General features: G+C 43.9%; 1 protein-coding gene and 1 long non-coding RNA gene across 16 annotated transcripts in view; one reads left to right on the top strand and one right to left on the bottom strand.

Annotated features, from left to right (window-relative positions):
• LOC126267365 (la-related protein Larp4B-like) overlaps positions 1-20712 on the bottom strand; it is a 759608-nt gene that overhangs the window by 161920 nt on the left and 576976 nt on the right. The window contains exon 1 of one of the 15 annotated variants that reach the window (XM_049972525.1): positions 6209-6462. The exons of 11 other annotated variants lie outside the window; for them this stretch is intronic. In XM_049972525.1, coding sequence (XP_049828482.1) covers positions 6209-6313 — 105 coding nt within the window. In that variant the 5' untranslated portion in view covers positions 6314-6462. Of the gene's footprint in view, positions 1-6208; positions 6463-20712 lie in introns of those variants that run through there. 3 more of the 15 variants (XM_049972508.1, XM_049972527.1, XM_049972531.1) reach the window with 3 other exon arrangements.
• The window catches only part of LOC126267366 (uncharacterized), a 191526-nt gene that overhangs the window by 85630 nt on the left and 85184 nt on the right, over positions 1-20712 (top strand). The window lies entirely within an intron of this gene.

Consider the following 20712-nt stretch of genomic DNA (forward strand, 5'->3'; position numbering starts at 1 on the left):
TCAGAAGATCTCAGCCTGATTCGCAAATGGACATCGACTATGTTCCGAGTTCCACTTCGTCTTTGATTTTTTTTTTTTTTTTTGTAGCACTTCCTTAGAAGTTCCCGTAACTAGTAGGAGGTAACATATTCCTATATACCACCGAAATAATTTATAATTTTTTCTGTTGGTTCCCTGATATGAATACTGATCAACCATACCTGATGGTGACCTTAGTAACATAAATTTAGCACTTTTACTCATTATTATTCCTAGGACTACATTCTGACTCGCATCTTTGTTACGACGAGGAAGGAGGAAAAAAGCCTTCTCACTAGAAGGGTTAAGCTAAGAGCGACGAAATTACGTTAAGCACACAAGGAACACCAGACGTCATGGGACAAAACGGTTCAAATGGCTGAGTACTATGGGACTTAGCATCTGAGGTCATCAACCCCCTAGAACATGTCGTCGTCGTCGTCGTCGTCGTCGTCTTCGTCTTCTTCAGTCCTGAGACTGGTTTTATGCAGCTCTCCATGCTACTCTATCCTGTGCAAGCTGCTTCATCTCCCAGTACCTACTGCAACCTACATCCTTCTGAATCTGTTGAGTGTATTTATCTCTTGGTCTCCCTCTACAAGTTTTACCCTCCACGATCCCTTGATGTCTCAGAACATGTCCTACCAAGCGACCCCTTCTTCTAGTCAAGTTGTGCCAAAAATCTCTCTTCTCCCCAATTGTGTACTATACCTCTTAATTAGTTATGTGATCTACCCATCAAATCTTCAGCATTCTTCTGCAGCACCACATTTCGAAAACTTCTATTCTCTTCTTGTCCAAACTATTTATCGTCCATGTTTCACTTGCATACATGGCTACACTCCATACAAATACTTCCAGAAACGACTTCCTGACAAATCTATACTCCATGTTAACAAATTTTTATTCGGAAACACGCTTTCCTTGCCATTGCCAGTCTACATTTTATATCCTCTCTACTTCGACCATCATCAGTTATTTTGCTCCCCAAATAGCAAAACTTCTTTACTACCTTAAGTGTCTGATTTCCTAATCTAATACTCTCAGCATCACCCGACTTAATTCGAGTACATTTTATTATCCTCGTTTTGCTTTTGTTTGTGTTCATCTTGTACCCTCCTTTCAAGACACTGTCCATTCCATTCAACTGCTCTTCCAAGTCCTTTGCTCTGTCTGACAATTACAATGCCATCGGCGAACCTCAAAGTTTTTATTTCTTCTCCATGAATTTTAATACCTACCCCAAACTTTTCTTTTGTTTCCTTTACTGCTTAATATACAGATTAAATAACATCAGGGAGAGGCTACAATCCTGTTTTACTCCCTTCTCAACCACTGCTTCCCTTTCATGCCCATCGACTCATATTACTGCCATCTGATTTCTGCTCAAATTGTAAATAGCCTTTCGCTCCCTGTATTTTATCCCTGCCACCTTTAGAATTTGAAAGGGAGTATTTCAGTCAACATTGTCAAACGCTTTCTCTAAGTCTACAAATGCTAGAAACGTAGTTTTGCCTTTTCTTAATCTTTCTTCTAAGATAAGTCGTAGGGTCAGTATTGCATCACGTGTTCCAATATTTCTACGGAATCCAAACTGATCTTCCCGAGGTCGGCTTCTAGCAGTTTTTCCATTCGTCTGTAAATAAGTCGCATTAGTATTTTGCAGCCGTGACTTATTAAACTAATAGTTCGGTAATTTTCACATCTGTCAACACCTGCTTTCTTTGGGATTGGAATTATTACATTCTTGAAGTCTCAGAGTATTTCGCCTGTCTCATACATCTTGCTCACCTGATTGTATTGTCGGGACTTGCTCTCCCAAGGCTGTCAGTAGTTCTAATGGAATGTTGTCTACTCCAGGGGCCTTGTTTCAACTCAGGTCTTTCAGTGCTCTGTCAAACTCTTCACGCAGTATCATATCTCCCATTTCATCTTCATCTACATTCTCTTCCATTTCCATAATATTGTCCTCATGTACATCGCCCTTGTATAGACCCTCTATATACTCCTTCCACCTTTCTGCTTTCCCTTCTTTGCTTAGAACTGGGTTTCCATCAGAGCTCTTGATATTCATAGAAGTGGTTCTCTTTTCTCCAAAGGTCTCTTTAATTTTCCTGTAGCCAATATTTATGTTACCCCTCGTGAGTTAAGCCGCTGCATCTTTACATTTGTCCTCTAGACTTCCCTGCTCAGCCTTTTCGCACTTCTTGTCGATCCCATTTTTGAGAAGTCTGTATTCCTTTTTGCCTGCTTCACTTACTAAATTTTTATATTTTCTCCTTTCATCAATTAAATTTAATATTTCTTCTGTTACCCAAGGATTTCTACTATCCCTCGTCTTTTTACCTACTTGATCCTCTGCTGCCTTCACTATTTCATCCATCAGAGCTACCCATTCTTCTATCGTATTTCTTTCCCCCGTTCCTGTCAATTGTTACCTGATGCTCTCCCTGAAACACTGTACAACCTCTGGTTTAGTCAGTTTATCCATGTCCCATCTCCTTAAATTCCCACCTTTTTGCAGTTTCTTCAGTTTTAATCTACAGTTCATAACCAATAGATTGTTGTCAGAATCCACATCTGCCCGCGTAAATGTCTTACAATGTAAATCCTGGTTCCTCAATCTCTGTCTTACAATTATATAATGTATCTGAAACCTAGTGTCTCCTGGGTTTTTCCATGTATACAACCTTCTTTGATGATTCTTGAACCAAGTGTTAGCTATGATTAAGTTATGCTCTGTTCAAAATTCTACCAGGCGGCTTCTTCCTCTTAGCCCCAATCCATATTCACCTACTTTCGTTCTCTTCCTTTTCCTACTGTAATTCCAGTCACCCATGACTGAATTTTCGTCTCCCTTCACTCCCTGAATAATTTCATCAATTTCTTCATCTGCAGAGCTAGTTGGCATATAAACTGTAGTAGGCGTGGGCTTCGTGTATCTTTACCACAATAATGCGTTCACCATGCTGTTTGTAGCAGCTTTCACTATTTTTTAATAAATTATTAAACCTACACCTGCATTATCCCCATCTGATTTCGTATTTGTGACCCTGTACCCACCAGACCAAAAGTCTTGTTCCTCCTGCCACCGAACTTCACTAATTCCCACTATAACTTTACCCTATCTATCTCCCTTTTTAAATTTTTTAACCTACCTGCCCGATTAAGGGATCTGACATTCCACGCTCCGATCCGTAGAACGCCAGTTTTCTTTTTCCTGAAAACGATAACGACGACCTCTTGAGTAGTCGCCGCCTGTAGATCCGAATGGGGGACCCTAGAACATGGAACTACTTAAACCTAACTAACCTAAGGAATAACACACATCCATGCCCGAGGCTGGATTCGAACCTGCGACCGTAGTGGTCCCGCAGTAACAGTCTGAACCGCCTAGAACCGCTCTGCCACACCAGCCGGCGTCATGGGAGAGTGGGGCACAGACTGCTCATGTGTTTTTTACTCATATGTCCACCGCACGACCCCATGTGCCATTTGAAGTTGGCGCAGACCACACGAGTCGCTGAATCTAGCCTGCCAAGAAGGTATGCTCGAAGACGGTGGTGCCTCTGTCACGGTCTAGGGTGAGTTTTCCTGGCACGGAACGGGGACCCCAATTGATCTGGATGGAGGGCACTACGAGAAAGGTATGCAGACTGAGGTGGTCACGCGTGAACCCAGATTCGAAATCCATCGAGCATACCCGCTATGTCATGTAATGCAGGTTCCGTGCCCTGGATCCTGGACCAACAAAAAGACCGAAATTGGCTGCCACTCAAAGATTTGGTGCCAGCAGCTTGCATCTAAGTGCTAGGGACTTTTAGGCTTACTCCCACGGCAACTTACTGCAGTTCGTAGCGCCAGTTTTTTTTTTCTTTGGTGTGGGAGGGGGGTGTTTAGGGCGCACATTTAAGGTCGTAAGCGCCCAGGTAGGGCCAGAGGAGGACCCACGCGATGTCAGGCGACTATACCATCACATCTAATGACAGTACAGTTTCAGGGTCTACTGCTTCAACGCAAACAACAACGTGGAGAAGTCTCGACATAGAACTGAAGGTGAAGAATAGTAACTGACTGACTAGCAGTATCCACAGCGCAGTGGGGTCGTGAAATATCTGAATATTCAATTCGTCCCGTTTTTCCTCGTTATCAGCCAAGAAGTACTAAAAATGTGTTTTTAGAAAGGATTCAGACGCATCTTGACCATCTAACATCGAAGTAATATTCGCCAACTATACTCGCATTTGATTTTCTTATTAATAAATACTGTTTCAGGAGCCTCTGGTTTTATTGCACACAGAATTTATTTTCCTCCATCCCTCTCATTTTTAGGATCTGCACGAGGTAAGTATAGCAGGCAGGACTCTTAGCAAACCGATGCCAATACGAAACAGCAGAAACCGTTTAATTTACTAATTAATCCGGGCATTACAAGGCAAACTATGATGAAATGGCGTTATCAAAGCTATTTTACACGTTACATTCAAAGTTTAATATTTCTTTCTCCTACACACAAATTTAGCGTTATCCAGTCGGATTTTTTCCTTTTAAAACATCTAGCCCAAAACACAGAAGACCTTTCTCTTCGAGAACATCTAGCGCAAAGCCCAGAAGACCTTTCTTCCAATATTGAGAGATCATTTCATCACAAAAGCGGTACATCCTTGTCTTCAAAAAGTCGCACCTTGTGCTAGAGGAAACGCGGAGCTCATGCTACGTTAGTTTCGAATGACTGCTATGTGAAGCAGCCTTAGACACACGAGGATGTTTGAAACTGAATTGTGTGTGTTACCTGGAAACCAAGTTGGGAGGCATGCGATGCCAGCAGCAGTTCAGCGATACCACCGGTTGACAACGATCCACATTTAACTGTTTCTCTCTTGCTTGTCCTGTCTGACTTGCGAACGTGAACAAGATGGCGACTACCTCCTGCAACCCAAGAAACGTCTGTTGGAGTCCGAGTGTTCTGTGTATGTTCTCCTTTGCTGTCCATAAGAAATCGGTCAGTGGGCAGTAACGATTTGAGAAAGAAATTACAGTCGCGTGCTTTATTTTGTCCATACGTACGTCCCTCAGGGAACCGATGAAAGCAGTCTTTCCTACGTCAAACGGAACAACCACACAATAAGACCAGCATCTACAATAGCAGAAAGCGACTGAGGTAACGAAAGCTAAAAATTTTTCTATTCTTCGCCGTGGTATTGTTTAACGGAAAAAATCACTGACTCGGAAAAAATACGCCGGCACCAATTCTTCAGGCCCCTACCTATTTTAAGGCCGCAGAGTGAAGTAACAGTAGCGGTCAGGAATTTCGAGTAAGGTATTTCATGGAAACACGATATGCGAGCGCATAGTTATTTGACATATCCAGCATAACACAGAAGGCATCCAGAGTACTGCTAATAGTTTGGCATCATCAGCATTGCGGGAAGAAAATGCACTGAATCGCAATTTTATCACTGAAACTGTATAGAATTTAACGTATTTATGTCGTGGTACTTGCCATCGTCGAAAGTACTGGAAGTATGAATACACAGGAAGTATTCGTATGCATCCCTGTTAGATGCAAAGTAACTTACGAACAGTGTAAGCTGTACCCTCACTAAAGTATGTTGTACTAGGTGGTGGGCACATGTTACAAATTTCTAGCATTAGTGTGTTTGTAATAAATCCACAATTCTGTTGTGTGTAGTGTCATTTCACTTGAAACTGTGATTAAAATGTATCTTCCACGAAACTAATGAACGGCCATTGGGCCTTGGTTTTTGACAGGGGGATGTGAGAACAGGAGACGGTGTGGGTATGCAACCCATCACATTGACATTCGAAAGACAGCGCGTACTACAGAGAACAAAGCAGCGAAACTACGAAGTCACGCCCTGTGATACAGCAGTTTAGCCGACGACGTATTTCACCGCCTTTAAACGAAATGCGCTGTTATCAGGTTGCTGTTAACTGAAGGCCTTAGCTTCTCGCATGAACATTTCGTCACGATGCGAACAGACTGCAGTGGTCACCACGCAAAGTGCGTACAAACAACATGATCACTTGTTGTGATGGAAAAACAGCAGTCCACCGACACGCACGTGGGCCTCTGCTGGAGAGCCTTCAAGAATACAATTAATTGCTATGGCTGCCAAACGAAAGTACGATATGCGGCATGTGACGGAATACGGAGACTGCTGCTTACCATTTGCATGAGGTTCACAGAATTTACGACAGTGGGATGCAGAGCTGTCCTCGAGGCGGGACTCCTCGCGACTGCACGCTCGCTACGGCAGAGCTGACGCTGCATTCTCGCCAGCGCGCCCGCGCCATTGCACCACGTACGCGTGACGTGGTGTCCCGAGAACCGCGGGACTCCCCAAGTCGGGCCAGCGCGGCACCACGTGACCGGCGCGGCGCGGGCGCCGGCGCAGCCGCCGCCATCTGTTGAGCGCGCCTCGCACTAGGCGCAGCGCCCACGCGATGCAATTACAAAACGTGCCAGTCAGTCACTTTAATTATCTCCGCGCGGCCGGGTGGGGCGCCAAATCGGCGGCGCCGCCCGACAGGAGCGGAGCCAGAAGAGGAGCGCAGTGGGTGGGGGCGGGGAGGGGGGGGGGGAGGAGAGGAGAGGAGAGGAGAGGAGGGGACCTAGTTGTGCGGTCGAGCAGCGCGACACGGCGCAGGCTCCATCCGCCCGCCGCAGTCCTGCGGTGTGTGGTGCGGCGTCCAACTCACACATCAGGAGCGTGATAAGTGAAAAGTTGGCGGAAATGAAAGATAGGGCTGTTCGATTGTGTTAGTTGATAACTCACCGAATTTCCCTTCAATTTTCGAATTTCTACATGTCTTACGTTTTCGGAAACTTTCGTCGGGCAGCAGGCGTGTATAGCTGTTACCCTGTTACATGAAATGAAATGTCTTGTGACGAGGGCCTCCCGTCGGGTAGACCGTTCGCCTGGTGCAGGTCTTTCCATTTGACGCCACTTCGGCGACTTGCGCGTCGATGGGGATGAAATGATGATTAGGACAACACAACACCCAGTCCCTGAGTGGAGAAAATCTCCGACCCAGCCGGGAATCGAACCCGGGCCCTTTGGATTGACAGTGTGTCGCGCTGACCACTCAGCTACCGGGGCGGACACCCTGTTAGAGAATTACGTTACACAGTTCATGTTGACACATTTGAAAAATCGGTTGTCTCGTCTGATGGGATAAACATTAATTCCCCAAACAGTAGATCTTGCTAAACTCGGCTCGCTCTGTTCGTCGACGTGATGGAGACACCGTAGAATGGCTCTGAGCACTATGGGAATCAACTGCTATGATCGTCAGTCCCCTAGAACTTAGAACTATTTAAACTTAACTAACCTAAGGACGTAACAAAGACCCATGTCCGAGGCAGGATTCAAACCTGCGACCGTAGCAGCAGCGCGGCTCCAGGCTGGAGCGCCTAGAACCGCACGGCCACCGCGGCCGGCGTAGACACCATAAACTGGAATGAGATTAATGCAGTTTTCCTCGACTTTCGGAAGGCCTTCTGCACCTAACACAGTATGAGCTTACGGAGTATCTGACAAGAGGCATGACGAGTTCAGGAGTTCCTAGCAGATGCAAGACAGCACGCCATTCTTTACGGTACAAAATAGATCTAAATTTCGAGAATATCTCAAGGATTACTGCTGTGCGTGCAACACAGAGTGTATCCATGAAGGACCACTATCATTTCAAAGAAAATGATTTAACTTTTGGCAAATTTCTTCATTTTGTGCTTTGTTGCAGATTTGACCCAGTGCATCAAACTACGATGAAGCGCAGTGTGTTGCCTGGTATGCAGAATGTAAATCTGTGACAATACTGCAGGTTTGTCGGCAAGTACGCGTGGGCACCACAGGGAAAGAACAAGTGTAATACCGGGGTCGCTCACTCCCGGTTTGGAAACCCCTACTGTTCCGTCAGAATGGGGGCCGAGAAACCCGTGTGGCGTCGTCAGAGGCAATAAAACAAGATTAAATATTAATTCTTTTACTGATCTTTTGTACCTCAGAATTCATCTTGTCGCCGTCTCTACCGCAGCGGCTGGTGACTTCGTAAGCTGGGAGTGGAATCTGCTGAATCGAGTGGTAAACTGAGGGTAGCCGAAGGTCGCTGCACCAGCCCCAAGGACAGGCCGGTCGCAGTGTAGCGGATTCGTTCAGAAGGCGCTTCCCGTCTGCTTTTTTGCTAAGGACGAGGCCATGACATGCGTATGTGTGTGGCTCGCACCCTATTCTGATACTACTCCGTCCCTCTCAGATCACTGCCCGTGACGCCCCATCACATGGATTACAGTATCTGATGCCGTGACGTGTCGAATGCTGACCCTCGCCCGCCGGCTCTGTATGACATATGACCCGAACGACTGAAGTATCAGAGCAGTTGGTGCCGTGAACTGGAACGGTGTTGGTAGACGAGTGGTGTACCGGTTAATGGCTGCTTGAGTAGTGGATACTTGTTCGTAGTCTTCAGTGGCTAGGGATCAGTAGTCACCACATCAGGCAGCAAGAGTATGATTAATACTGGAACAACCTCTCACTAGATGGTACAGTGTAAGAATCAGAGAATCGAGTGTGAACGGCACTAATGCCATCGATCCTGGTGATAGACTGTCTCTAGGATGGCGGGGTTGAGTATTTGCAGTGCCGAGGAGTGGCTTTGCTATATGACTTCTTATGATGACTGACTGTCTCAGAGACATCAGCATTCGTCAGTTTTGCTATATTGCCTAATTTTTTCCAGTATCTTAATTGCTTCGTCAGACCAGATAGGTAGTGTGACATCCCACGTGGTGCTTCTTGCAGTATGTTATGCGAGATACTGAGGCAGGCTGGTCTGTACTTTTCTTACACTGTCCTCCTGAAGTCTAGTTCTGTCACACAGAAGTGTTTATGTCGCACTCCCGGGTGGCCGATTGTGACGAAATGTTAGTGCCTAGCAGCTGGCTTTTGTTGATATTGCACTGTGGCTGAGCAATGCCAGACTAGATACTTAGCAAGGCAACGGTAGAGAATTTTACCTTGATGTGTAACAATAATGAAATAGTTCAAAAATTTTAGAAAGGCAGTGTCAAAGGCTTCCTCGGAAGTAGACATTGCTCTGTGTGTCTAGAACATGTTGACGCAGCGGAAGCTGCATTTCAGCACAGCTCCGCAAAGTAATTCGTCATGCATTTTGTGGTATGTACTGTGACACTTTGCTGAGAGATTAAGGTATCTTTACGGTTCCGTGGCTTCTGCACTCTCGCGATTTAATAACTTCGCTTGGCTCAGTGGCCTGGTGCAAACCCTTCAACTGTACGCAACTTCAGCGACTCGTGTATCCCTAGCTTACAAGTGCTGAGCCGAAATCAGCTATCCGGGAGGTCATCGACAGCATTCATGTCGAGACACTCCAGCGGGTTATGCAGAATTTCGGCATTCGCCTGTGCCACATCATCGCCAATGATAGCAGGCATATCAATCATGTCATAAACCAAATCCGAAAATCTGTAGTGGCGTTTACATGTTGAGCAACGTGTGTGCACGCCGTAGTTTGTAATTTACGTGTTTTTCATATAGTTCAATAATTGTCACCCTGCATGTGCCGTACCCATTACGCGGTAGGGATAGGTGTACGGCCCGCACTGCGTGCGGGTAGATCATCATCATCTCATTCCCCTCCCCGCCCCTTCCTACACAAGCCGATTTTCAGCGCGGTTGTCAAAATGTTGGGCTCGGATAGGCAGAGCTTTCTCCCAAACATGCTGGAACGCTTTGATCGTATCAAGTCGGCGTATCAGCCTCGTCGCAACGTTTCGACGAGTTTCCTACTACTTATCTTCAGACGAAACAGCGTGCACTCCAATGGGTTGGAATACCTTCTGCACAGCCAGTTCACTCAACACTCTACCAGTTAAACAGGAGATGTTCCGCTATCTATAGCTGTTGACCGAACTCTCTCACCTATTTGACTTTTTTGAAAGGGGGAAGGGTAAGAGTGATGAACGCTGAGCTCGAGGAATGGGCCCACGGGTCGTCTTGTGGTGCGCTCGCCGAACTTTTCATGTTTGTCATAGTGCATTCAGCGCGTTAGCCTCTCAGACTGGCAGCGTCGCGCCACGTAAGCAGCCAGTCACCGTACTGCGCAACAAAATTTCCCAGCTCATCTACTCGTAAACAATATTCGTATTGCGTCCCACTCCTACGCATGTCGTCTCAGTTCAGGAAGCGAGGAATACTACACCCCATGTCGAAGTGAGGATTCTAAATTTACACTACGAATCAGACTATTGTCCACGACCATCATTGATCCAAACGAGCCCCTGTGCAGGCGGAGAGTAATTCCTAGATATTAGGCACCCACTCTGCTGATAGAGGAGGAACGACTGCATCCTCATGTACGCAATTTTGTAAACGTCTTTTCGTACCTACAGACGGCTACCTTTTTCGCGTACAGGCGTTTGCGCTTCGCATTTTGAAACTGTCTAAAGCACTGCGAGAAGTCAGGGACTTCCTTAAACTGATTTGACTGCAGGTGTGTTTTAGTAGCGAAGACTAACTGTATTACAACGTCGTGCATGTGGCATTTTTCCATGTGTGTCAGCGTTTGTAACGTCTGTGTGTCATATGACGTACAATGATGTTTGTATAGGTACATTCAGCGACATGTGTGGATACCGTATGCAAAATGTGTTACGGATAGAGTTAGTAGCAAAGAAGTAGAATTTAAGCGTCACGCACAATGCGACAATTTTTCACACATGTTTATGACGTCACGTCTGACCTAAGATAGGTGTTTATTACCACCACAGCGATTGTCGCTTGGTAGTGAGGGATGTGTGTAGTCAGTTTGGTTGAAATCAGTGCAGAGGAATCGACGACGACGCCACAGCTGCTCCCACGCACACTTTTATAAAAGTATGTATGTATATATAACGTCTGTACACTGCATAGGGTGTACGACAATTGGTAACATTTGCAGAACTAAATTTCCGCGCAATAAAAATAACCTAGAATGCTGGTCGTCTAATGGCACATCCTCCTCCCAAAACTAAATGATAAAGTGATAGTTTGCTTCTCTGTGCATAGTGGGGGCACATTTACGCAAACCCGAAGAACATTACTAGTTTCATGTGATTGAGTTTCTCCCGGCGTATTTGATAATCAAAATATCCACGGGTGTACTGCCGGTCTATAGTGTCCAACGGGCACAATATTTCGGCGATCAAACATGTCGCCATCATATTGTGCCCGTTGGACACTATAGACCGGCAGTACACCCGTGGATATTTTGATTATTACTAGTTTCATCATTATTTGCAATTTTTCCACTTGCCTGAGAAGCGCCGGTGTATGCCGGCTGTTAACAGAGACGCGTGTGTAGCGATCAGCGGCTCACGTCAAACACACGCCAACAGAAGAGGAAATGGGCGCGTTCGCGCTTACAATGGCAAGCGATCCGTCGGCAGCACTTTGTCCACCAGTGCCGTGTCGGCATATCTGACAGCCTGAAGTGTGGCGGACCCTGCTCGCCTTACCGGGAACCGCCGGCCGTGGACAATGCTCCCAAGAGCCATCCAGGCACGACCCACGAACCGCTTTCACTTCAGTTCTGCCAGCACTCTTATTTTGAGCGTTGCGCGCTTAAGGCAAGTTTCGCGTTGTAGTCTCGGTCTAGCACACAATTTTCAGCTTTTTGACTTTCCCTACCATTGACAGTTTTCTACAAACCAACAATACGCGATTCCTGTGTCAAATATAGTTTGCGATACGATCATCCACTTACCAAAAACTAATCGTATTTCGTTCTTTCGGCAATGTTCATTGTAACTGCAGTTACAAAATACAGGATTCTCTTTTATTGGACTAACATACAATACTTAAGTATTTGCGAGGACAATCTACTTTTCCAATTTATTCCGCAACACGTGCAACATTATTTGCGCGATGACGTGTTGGACAGTAATTCTTCCGAATTTATGTGGAAGCATTTTTTAAATAAAACAAACGTGCTGAACACCACATCTTCATTCTTCATGTCTACGTGTTTCTTACAGTCACTCCGGAGACTTACGCATTTCTTCCAACGAAAGACCAGTTTGTTGTCGTCTTCACTGCATAATGACTTTGCTGAGGAGAGAGAACCTGACCTCTGCTTGCACCACTTCATCCTCTCGAAGTGAGGCAACAAATGAAAATGGAATGGGTGAAGTGGGGATTATACGGAGGATGATCGTCGACAGTGAACCCATGGCGTCGGACTGAATACATTTAGACGTGGAGTTATGTCTAAGGATGTGCACGAATTCTCGTAATATGAAACGTATTACAGCAAGCTGTTTCTCACGCACAGGCAGTTGTGTTACACACCGCCATGTTACACGCTACAATTCGGAATTATCTAGGCAGACGGCTGCCAATATGGAGACATGAGAAACGAAGATGTGGAATGTTAATAACGTTTGTTTCATTTAACAAACATTCTTCAGCACACCCTGATATCTTTCAATGTAAAAGCTTCTCGTCGCAAAAATTAGTTAACCTATATGCTTCACTGTGCAACAATTCGCATAAATGCTACATGACAGGAATATATTGGAAGTGTAATTTACGGAATATTTCATTAAGATTTATTGTTCACTAATAAGAACCATTGTTATATTCTAAAAATATACGTAACCTATTTGTAAATAATACTTTGCAAAAGTTAAATATATACTGCTCTTCACACGTGGCATATTTTAGTACACCAAAATTTCTATTTTGGAAGTTTTTAAAATTTTTACCTTTGTTTTATTCCTGCAAATTTTTCAAGAGGAAACTTATGCTTACGTAAAACTTAATAATAAAAAAACGAGGTGTGATTATAATCATTAATTTGAACTGTACAATTTCTACAACATATTGAAAGTTCATATTTTAATATATACAATTGGATACGCGCCAGTTAATCCAGTAGCTTTCTGTCGGTTTGTACATCAGTTTTTGTTTCAGTGGATCTGCAGCATGTATTTTGTGTCGTAAAGGCACGAGTAAAAACCTGTCTTCAGTGTTAAAACGCTGAATGGTGTATTTTTACTATCGTATAAAGTTAAAACGTCAAATGAAACTTGGGTTGGGAAATTGTTAAAATGTGACTTACTTCGTCAGTAAGAAATCAGAGGCCTGAGATCGTCATATTGCAAAACAATGAGCAATTAAGGATAAACAAAAATATTAGTACATCTTTAAGCTTTTATCCATCGAACTTTATAGTAAACAATTTCTCTTTCCTTGATATTTGAATTCGCAATTAGTGACGTTGAAGGATTCATAACATGGGTACGAAATTCCAAGTTAAGTTTTGAAGTAATTTTGTAAACAGGTTCATTTCACAGTGTAGTTACGAATTTGGCTCTCAGACCGACGTATTCTGCGGAACTGATCTCACTTTGAAGCAGCACGAGGTAATTTAGTTTATCCGGCAGAAGTGAAAAGTGGAGCTGTTGAGATTGTTTTGTGACAGGTTGGCTGTGTGCACGGGGGCGTACTAATGCTTAAAGCCGGCGCCTGCCAAGCAGGCAACACGCCGCGCCTGTGACCTGAGCGTGGAGTCAGTTCATAATATCAGTTTGCCGAATTGCAATCGCAGTGTGAACAGCAAGTTCATCTTTACTGCAAAATATCAATTGCTCACTCTCAGGGTCCTTTTTCGCAGCAGTTTTGTGTAGCCGGCCATGTGGCGCACAGGACAAGGGGACACGTGACCTCTGTGTGCGGTGAGATTGCAGTATGAGCAGGAAAGACTAACGTCTCAAACAATATTTAAAAAATACAACGCTTTTTCAGAATATAAATTATGTTTGAGGTGTATGGTTGCTACGGTAAGTCTGCAGTTTAGGTTGGAGGCAAAAAAAAAAATAATTCTCGGGAGCATTACAAAAGCATTGAACTTCACTATACTTAACATTACAGCTAATGAAAAATTTGCTTTATAGTGTATTTTATGTTAGTTTCTAAGTAGACGCCGAAAAGGTGCATAAAAAAGCATCTAATTGTAGTATACTATTACTTTCCAAATAAACCTTAACCATTACAAACCTACTTTCATTAACTCTCGTTCCTGTTAGTGTTACTATATACTTTGTTTTTTTTTCAGTTACAGGCATAGCTTGCTTTAATTCATTTTGTGTTTATGCAATAATATCATGGAAAGTGTTGGCGACATTCGAAAGCATGCCCCGTCCACTCTAATGTCTTTGTAACAGTTACGAGACTAACGGCTCTTATTTCAGCAACGTGACTCAAGGCGAAATGAATTAGCAACTCTCGGAACACCACAATGAACACACATCAGACAAAAAGTGCAGAATATCCACTACTGTTACTGGAGAAAGTACACTAAAGAACTAAGTTTTTCCTGCTATTCCGCAGACGAAATGCTGAGGAACTGTAAAATACGTGACAGCAGGCCGGAAAGTAAAACATTTACATTAATCTTGCTTTAAGTGAGGACGCACATGGAGTTTCAGAATTAAAACGGGAAACCAGCTTCAAGTGTGTGCAATATTTTACTGAGACAGGAGACTCAAAGACGATGAACAGGTGTTGATTTACGTGTATCTAAATAACACCGACAAAAAACAACATTGTGCAAAAGACGGTGCTCATAAACAATTATTCGCAAAAAAGAGGCAGCATCAGTTAAACCCATCAAGATGGTTAATTAGCTGCGTGGCACAAATCTATTGTCAATTCACAGGTCCACTATAAGTTTAATAAATCTGCTTATTTGTAGCGTATTTTCGAGTATTTTTAACCACAATTTTGCGAATTCCTACTCAAGCGTATATGTGACGTTTAGCGCATATGTCTGTGCCACGGAAGGAAGATTATTTAACGCCCTGTCGACGAATTTACAGACAAAGCATAAGTTCTGATAGCGGAGCACAGCGACGGAAATCTTGTGTCCCTTCTAAAGGAACCATCCCGACATTTGCGGTTTAAAGAAAACGCCGAAAGTCTTAGTCTCGATGGCCAGATTGAGGGAGGGCGACGGGAGCCTGGAGAGCAGTCATCCCGAATGCGAGTTCATTGTGCTGACTGCTGCATTAGCCACCTCGCTCGATGCTTCTGGACGACAATAAACGCCCAACGTCCTTCGAAATTTACTTGGGCGAAAAATACGAAACTGAAAACACAGACTTAGAACTTTTTCTTAAGTGATATCCAAGCAAGTGAAACCGGTCCACTGGACCTGAATCTGTACAATGGCCCTACATACTATTTGACAGTTCTTGAAAAGGAAAAATCCGTGTTAGTACTTCGGAAGTGTGACGCACGCGAACACTTCAGTTTTCCCGGAAACATTACAATTAACTCTCACTTCATGAGGCTCTGCCTGTTTAGTTGACGTATGGAGCAGGAATTTGTGAGGACTTTCTACTACAAGATCGTTCTAGAATTAGAGGGGTCAAGACTTTTTAATTTCTTTATTTACGAGTGCGTGTCTTTTACAGATTTACGCGAACACAGCAGACAGTTTTATTCTCATTCTTAAGAACGGATTACACTATCAAAATTTTTGCAACTTACTACGAAAGTACTCGTTTACAGAGTGAGAAGTTTCGTAGAACGTCTTATTACCGAACTCTGAAAACTACACGCAAGAGCCAAAGAAACTGGTGCATCTGCCTAATATCGAGTAGCTCCCCCCGTGAACGCGCAGATCTGCCGCAACACTACGTTGCGTTGACTAACGTTTGAACTAGCGCTGGAGGGAACAGACACCACGAATTGCAGGGTTGTTCATAAATCTGTAAGAATCTGAGGGAGTGGAAATCTCTTCTGAACAGCACGTTGCAGTACATCCCGGAGATGCTCAATGTTCACGTCCAAGGGGGTTTGGTGGCCAGCGGAAGGCTGTGGCAATTCTGGACGTGTGGGGTGTCGCATTGTCCTGCTGGAATTTCCGAAGTCCGTGGACATAAATGCGTACGTGTTACCTGTCAGTCTTATCTAGACGAACCACTCCAACTGCACAAGCCCCACATTACAGAGCCTCCACCAACTTTAACAGTCCCCTGCTCACATGCAGGGTCTATGGATTCATGAGGTTGTCTCCATACCCATACACGTCCGTAAACGAGACTCGTCCGACCACACAACATGTTTCCAGTCGCCAACATTCCAATATCGGTGTTGCCTGGCCCAGGCGAGGCGTAAAGAGCCTCGTGTCTAACGGTCATCAAGGGTGCACATGTTAGTCTTCGACTCCGAAAGCTCATATCGATGTTTCTTTGAATGGTTCGCACTTTGACACTTGTTGACGGGCCAACATTGAAATCTGCAGTAATTTGTGGCAGTGTTGCTCTTGTGTAAAGCTGAACGATTCTCTTCAGTCTTCGTTGGTCCCGCTCTCGCATGATCTTTTTCCGGTCGCAGTGATGTCTGAGATTTGATGTTTTACCGGATTCCTGATATTCACAGTACACTTATGAAATGGTCGTACGGGAAATCCCCACTTCATCGCCGACTATAACAACACGTTCAAATCTTGATAACCTGCCACTGTAGCAGCAGTAGCCGATCTAAACTGCGCCAGACACTGTCATATAGGCGTTGCCGACCGTACCGTCGTATTCTGCCTGTTTACATATCTCAAATTTGAACACACATGCCGATACCAGTTTCTTCGGCGCTTCAGTGTATTTACACTGTAACATGGGCCTCGCACCGAACAAGTAATAAGGAGTGCGAGTCTCCCACACTGACCACGGGACTTTGAGGCAGGCCGCACGGACAGCCGCCACGCTGTATTGTATTCAAATGAGCTGAGGTCGGTCGCGGTTTGGTGCTGTGCGGTCAGAGAAGAGGACGAACCCGAACACCAGCTTCGTCAGTCCGTGTTAAGTAAAATCCTGGGTTACGAAAGCAGCCTCCTCCTCGGTTATTCGAAATGTACAACAGAAAGCAGTTCACATTAACGTGGTCAAGTGCGTCGTATTGCTGGATCAAATGCACATTTGTGACCAGAAAATCTCAAAATGCTAGGAACTTTTAAACACTAAATGCCACAGTCTTTCGTGAAAAACAGTTGCGCGTATACGACGGGAATTAAGAGCAAGAATAAAAATGCTGGCGTTTTGGGGCAGGTGATACGACGGTGTCTGCTTCAAAGCAACGTACAGCGCTGAGTCTGTAGCGTCGTCGCGACTTAATAGGAGCGGGAGAATCTCAGCAGTCACCTTTTGTTGCCAGCGATAAACATGTACAACTTGTTTATTGTGACACGAACATTCATTCTTACGACGACTGTTTTATCTAGTAAAGAAACATTCTGAAGTAGTAACCATTTGAATAAAGAAAAGCTAATTTAGTTAGGTCCTGAAATATAGAGCACTTAAACAGTAAAAAGTAAAATTTCCTGCAGATTAAAACTGTGTGCCGGACCGAGACTCGAACTCGGGACCTTTGCCTTTCGCGGGCAAGTGCTCTACCATCTTAGCTTCTGTAAAGTTTGGAATGTAGGACACGAGGTACTGGCAGAAGTACAGCTCTGAGGAGGGGGCATCAGGCGTGCTTGGGTAGCTCAGATGGTAGAGCACTTGCCCGCGAAAGGCAAAGGTCCCGAGTTCGAGACTCGGTCCGGCACACAGTTTTAATCTTCCAGAGAGTTCGGTATAAGCGCACACTCCGCTGCAGAGTGAAAAATCTCATTCTAGTAACAAGTGAGTTCGTGTGTCGCAGTGCAGATGTTACGTAGTTACACTTAACTGTATTTTTACACTGTACAGTAGAGAAGAGCCCAGTCAAATTTATGTTGTTCAATGACGCGTAACTCTCACCCATATGCGGTATTCTTTTCTGAGAGTAGGCTATCGTATTTACTCGAATCTAAGCCGCACTTTTTTCCGGTTTTTGTAATCCAAAAAACCGCCTGCGGCTTAGAATAGAGTGCAAAGCAAGCGGAAGTTCTAAAAAATGTTGGTAGGTGCCGCCACAACTAACTTCTGCCGTCGAATATATGTAGCGCTACACAGGCATGCTTTGTAGGCACAAAGAAATACTGGCGCCAGAACCTCTGCGTCAGTAAATCAATTTAAGAAAGTAGAAGAAGAGCTTTTTCCTCCGCCCCAAGTTTCGACCACTGCATTTTCATACATTATCCAACGAATTAAATACAAATTCCGTATTGTTAATCTTCGAATGTAGCAGCATTTCAATGTACTATGAAAATCCGACTGGCAAGACTGTTTGGGATGTTTGACAATATGGCCAACTCTACGTTCTGAATTTTTTCCTACCTGTGGGAAGAGATGGTTGGTAATAGGAACTTTTATCATGCATTATTCTCTTCACCATAAGAATAATACGAATATAAATATTGTCATGTATTCTTTCGTGTTTGCTGCTAACTCATTTAAGTCCTGGCTGCCTAATGAACTACGAAACTAGAGTGAGTCATGTTTATATTCGTATTATTCTTATGCCTAATAGTGCTACAGTCAGAAATGAAGCACGGCAACTGAATAGATTTTTAAATCTAAGAGGGCTAATTTCTGTGCAGAATAATGTACTAAAGAGGCGCCTGCAAAGATTTTCAAACGGAGCAAAACTTTCGCAGAACTCTCGTTCAAAACATGTATCATAAACAGTCTTATTTGGTTCTTGTTGATCATTATCAAAGAAAGCAGCAACGTAAACAACAAATAGCAGTCTCTTGCCATTGCTTCGCTAATGAGACGATTCTTCTCTTTTCTTAATTGTAAGCGGCGGTGGCGCGCATAAACGCAGTACAGTAATGCATTTTCAGCTTAGTGTGACGTAAACACCTATAACAAGAAAACTGCACTTATCAGATTACAGAAAAATAAGCAATCAATTCAAACCAGAAGAAGCACGTGTAAAAGGAAGGGTACCCGTATAAATACGGTCGGAGCGCTTGACGCATAGTAATGGGTACCTCGTAAAGCTTAACTGCTAAGCTTACTTCTCGAACCAAACTACTGTAGCTGTATCGTCATTCACTCGACCTAAATTGTGTCCCATATTACAACTGACCAACTTTGTTTAGATTTAGACGTGCGGCCTAAAGCTTTTCTCTCTCTTAATTTCGAGTCTCAAATTTCAGGTGCGGCTTAGATTCGGGAAATTTTTTCCCCCTTCATTTCGAGTCATTTTTCAGGTGCGACTTCGATTCGAGTAAATAAGGTAATGTTTTGTTTCGCTGTTACGATAGAACTAACATTTAAAAGTACTACAGAGTGAATTTAAATATTAGGCAGTCTTCTGTGTTTCACCGAGTTGTGTACAAAATCAAGGTCATGCATAATATAACAATTGAGTAAATAGAGTTCGCTTCATTTTATTATATTTGCTTTATGTTTTGCTATGCACTACTTGAGTGTGTGAGTGTGTATATTCAAACTTGTGTGTGTAGAAGGTCCAAGGCGGTGCAGCAACGTTAGTTTGTCTATGTTGTTTGGTCGACTAACTTCAAGTGAGCAAAGCGGTAACTACATTTTACGTGCGTTGAAGTGAGTTCTAACGGAACAACAGGCCAGTCACTGTAGTTGAGGTAGCGTCCGGGGCAGTTGGGTACTCTGGAGTGCGACGCCTGTATCGGGCATAGTAAAGAACACAGACTCGAAGTCTGCAGTAGCTTGGTACAGAAAAAGATCAGTAACGTGATTGAAGATCGAATTACGTTGGTACGGAGATCGAACAGCCATTAGTAGTTATGCAATAAAACGGTACTCGTTCGTTTTTATCGTTTTGAAGTATGCGCTTTGACGTAAGACTTGAGACTTCAGAAGCGCATGTGAAGTGCTCGGCGTACGAGAAGAAAGTGCAGAGATTGTTCGCAATACAGTGACGTGGCAGTTGATAGCTCTAAGGGCATTCGCAGAGGACGCAGCTGCATACAACTGGGACATGTGAGTGCTTAGATTTCCCAATGACTGAAAAAAAAATACATTTAATGCAGCGCTCGAAAGTGAATGAACGATACTGATACCGTTCATTACACAGAAGGTGGTCAAGCTGGTGGAAGATGGCAAGAAAGCAGGAGAGAGTATGCAGAGCGGTTGATAAATTTGATGACAAATTTACCGCAAATCCCGCAACTGCACGTTCAACTCAAATTACCTGGGAACCTGTGTCTGATACAAAGCCACATTGCGAGTATAATGAGAGGTTGCGTCCTGCCACGTAATATGAAGCCATTCGTTTCAAGAGTCATGACACCAGTGAACCCCCTACAGGAGGTATCGTCGTACCCGCACAACAGTCTACAAAACCATAGAAAACATTGAACTCACAACAACATCAGGAGACAAAAAAAATCGCATTCCAGTGAAGAGAGTTGCAGCCCACGCTCTCGTCGATGGACCTTGGATGTTCTCTTAATTTTAGCTTGGGTATATACGACACTTTCTCACGTGGAAATGGATGGTTCACCGTTGCCACAGTAGGAGTTGGTAGCGGAGTTCCTAGTGTACCTGGTCTTTAAAGTTTTAATGATAGATATATAATTGCCTCTCGTACCTGTCATATGTTTGAAATTGGTAGTAAAGATTGGTAGTAAAGATTTTGCTAAATCAGCTTATGAATCAACATCTCGTCTTGTATACTCTTAGCAAAAGAAAAATTAAAATGAGTATTTGGGTTAAAGGAAAAGGTGTATGTGAATATGTAAAATCTGTAGTTGATT

This window comes from Schistocerca gregaria, chromosome 4 (genome assembly GCF_023897955.1).
Source record: "Schistocerca gregaria isolate iqSchGreg1 chromosome 4, iqSchGreg1.2, whole genome shotgun sequence".
Lineage (NCBI taxonomy): Eukaryota > Metazoa > Arthropoda > Insecta > Orthoptera > Acrididae > Schistocerca > Schistocerca gregaria.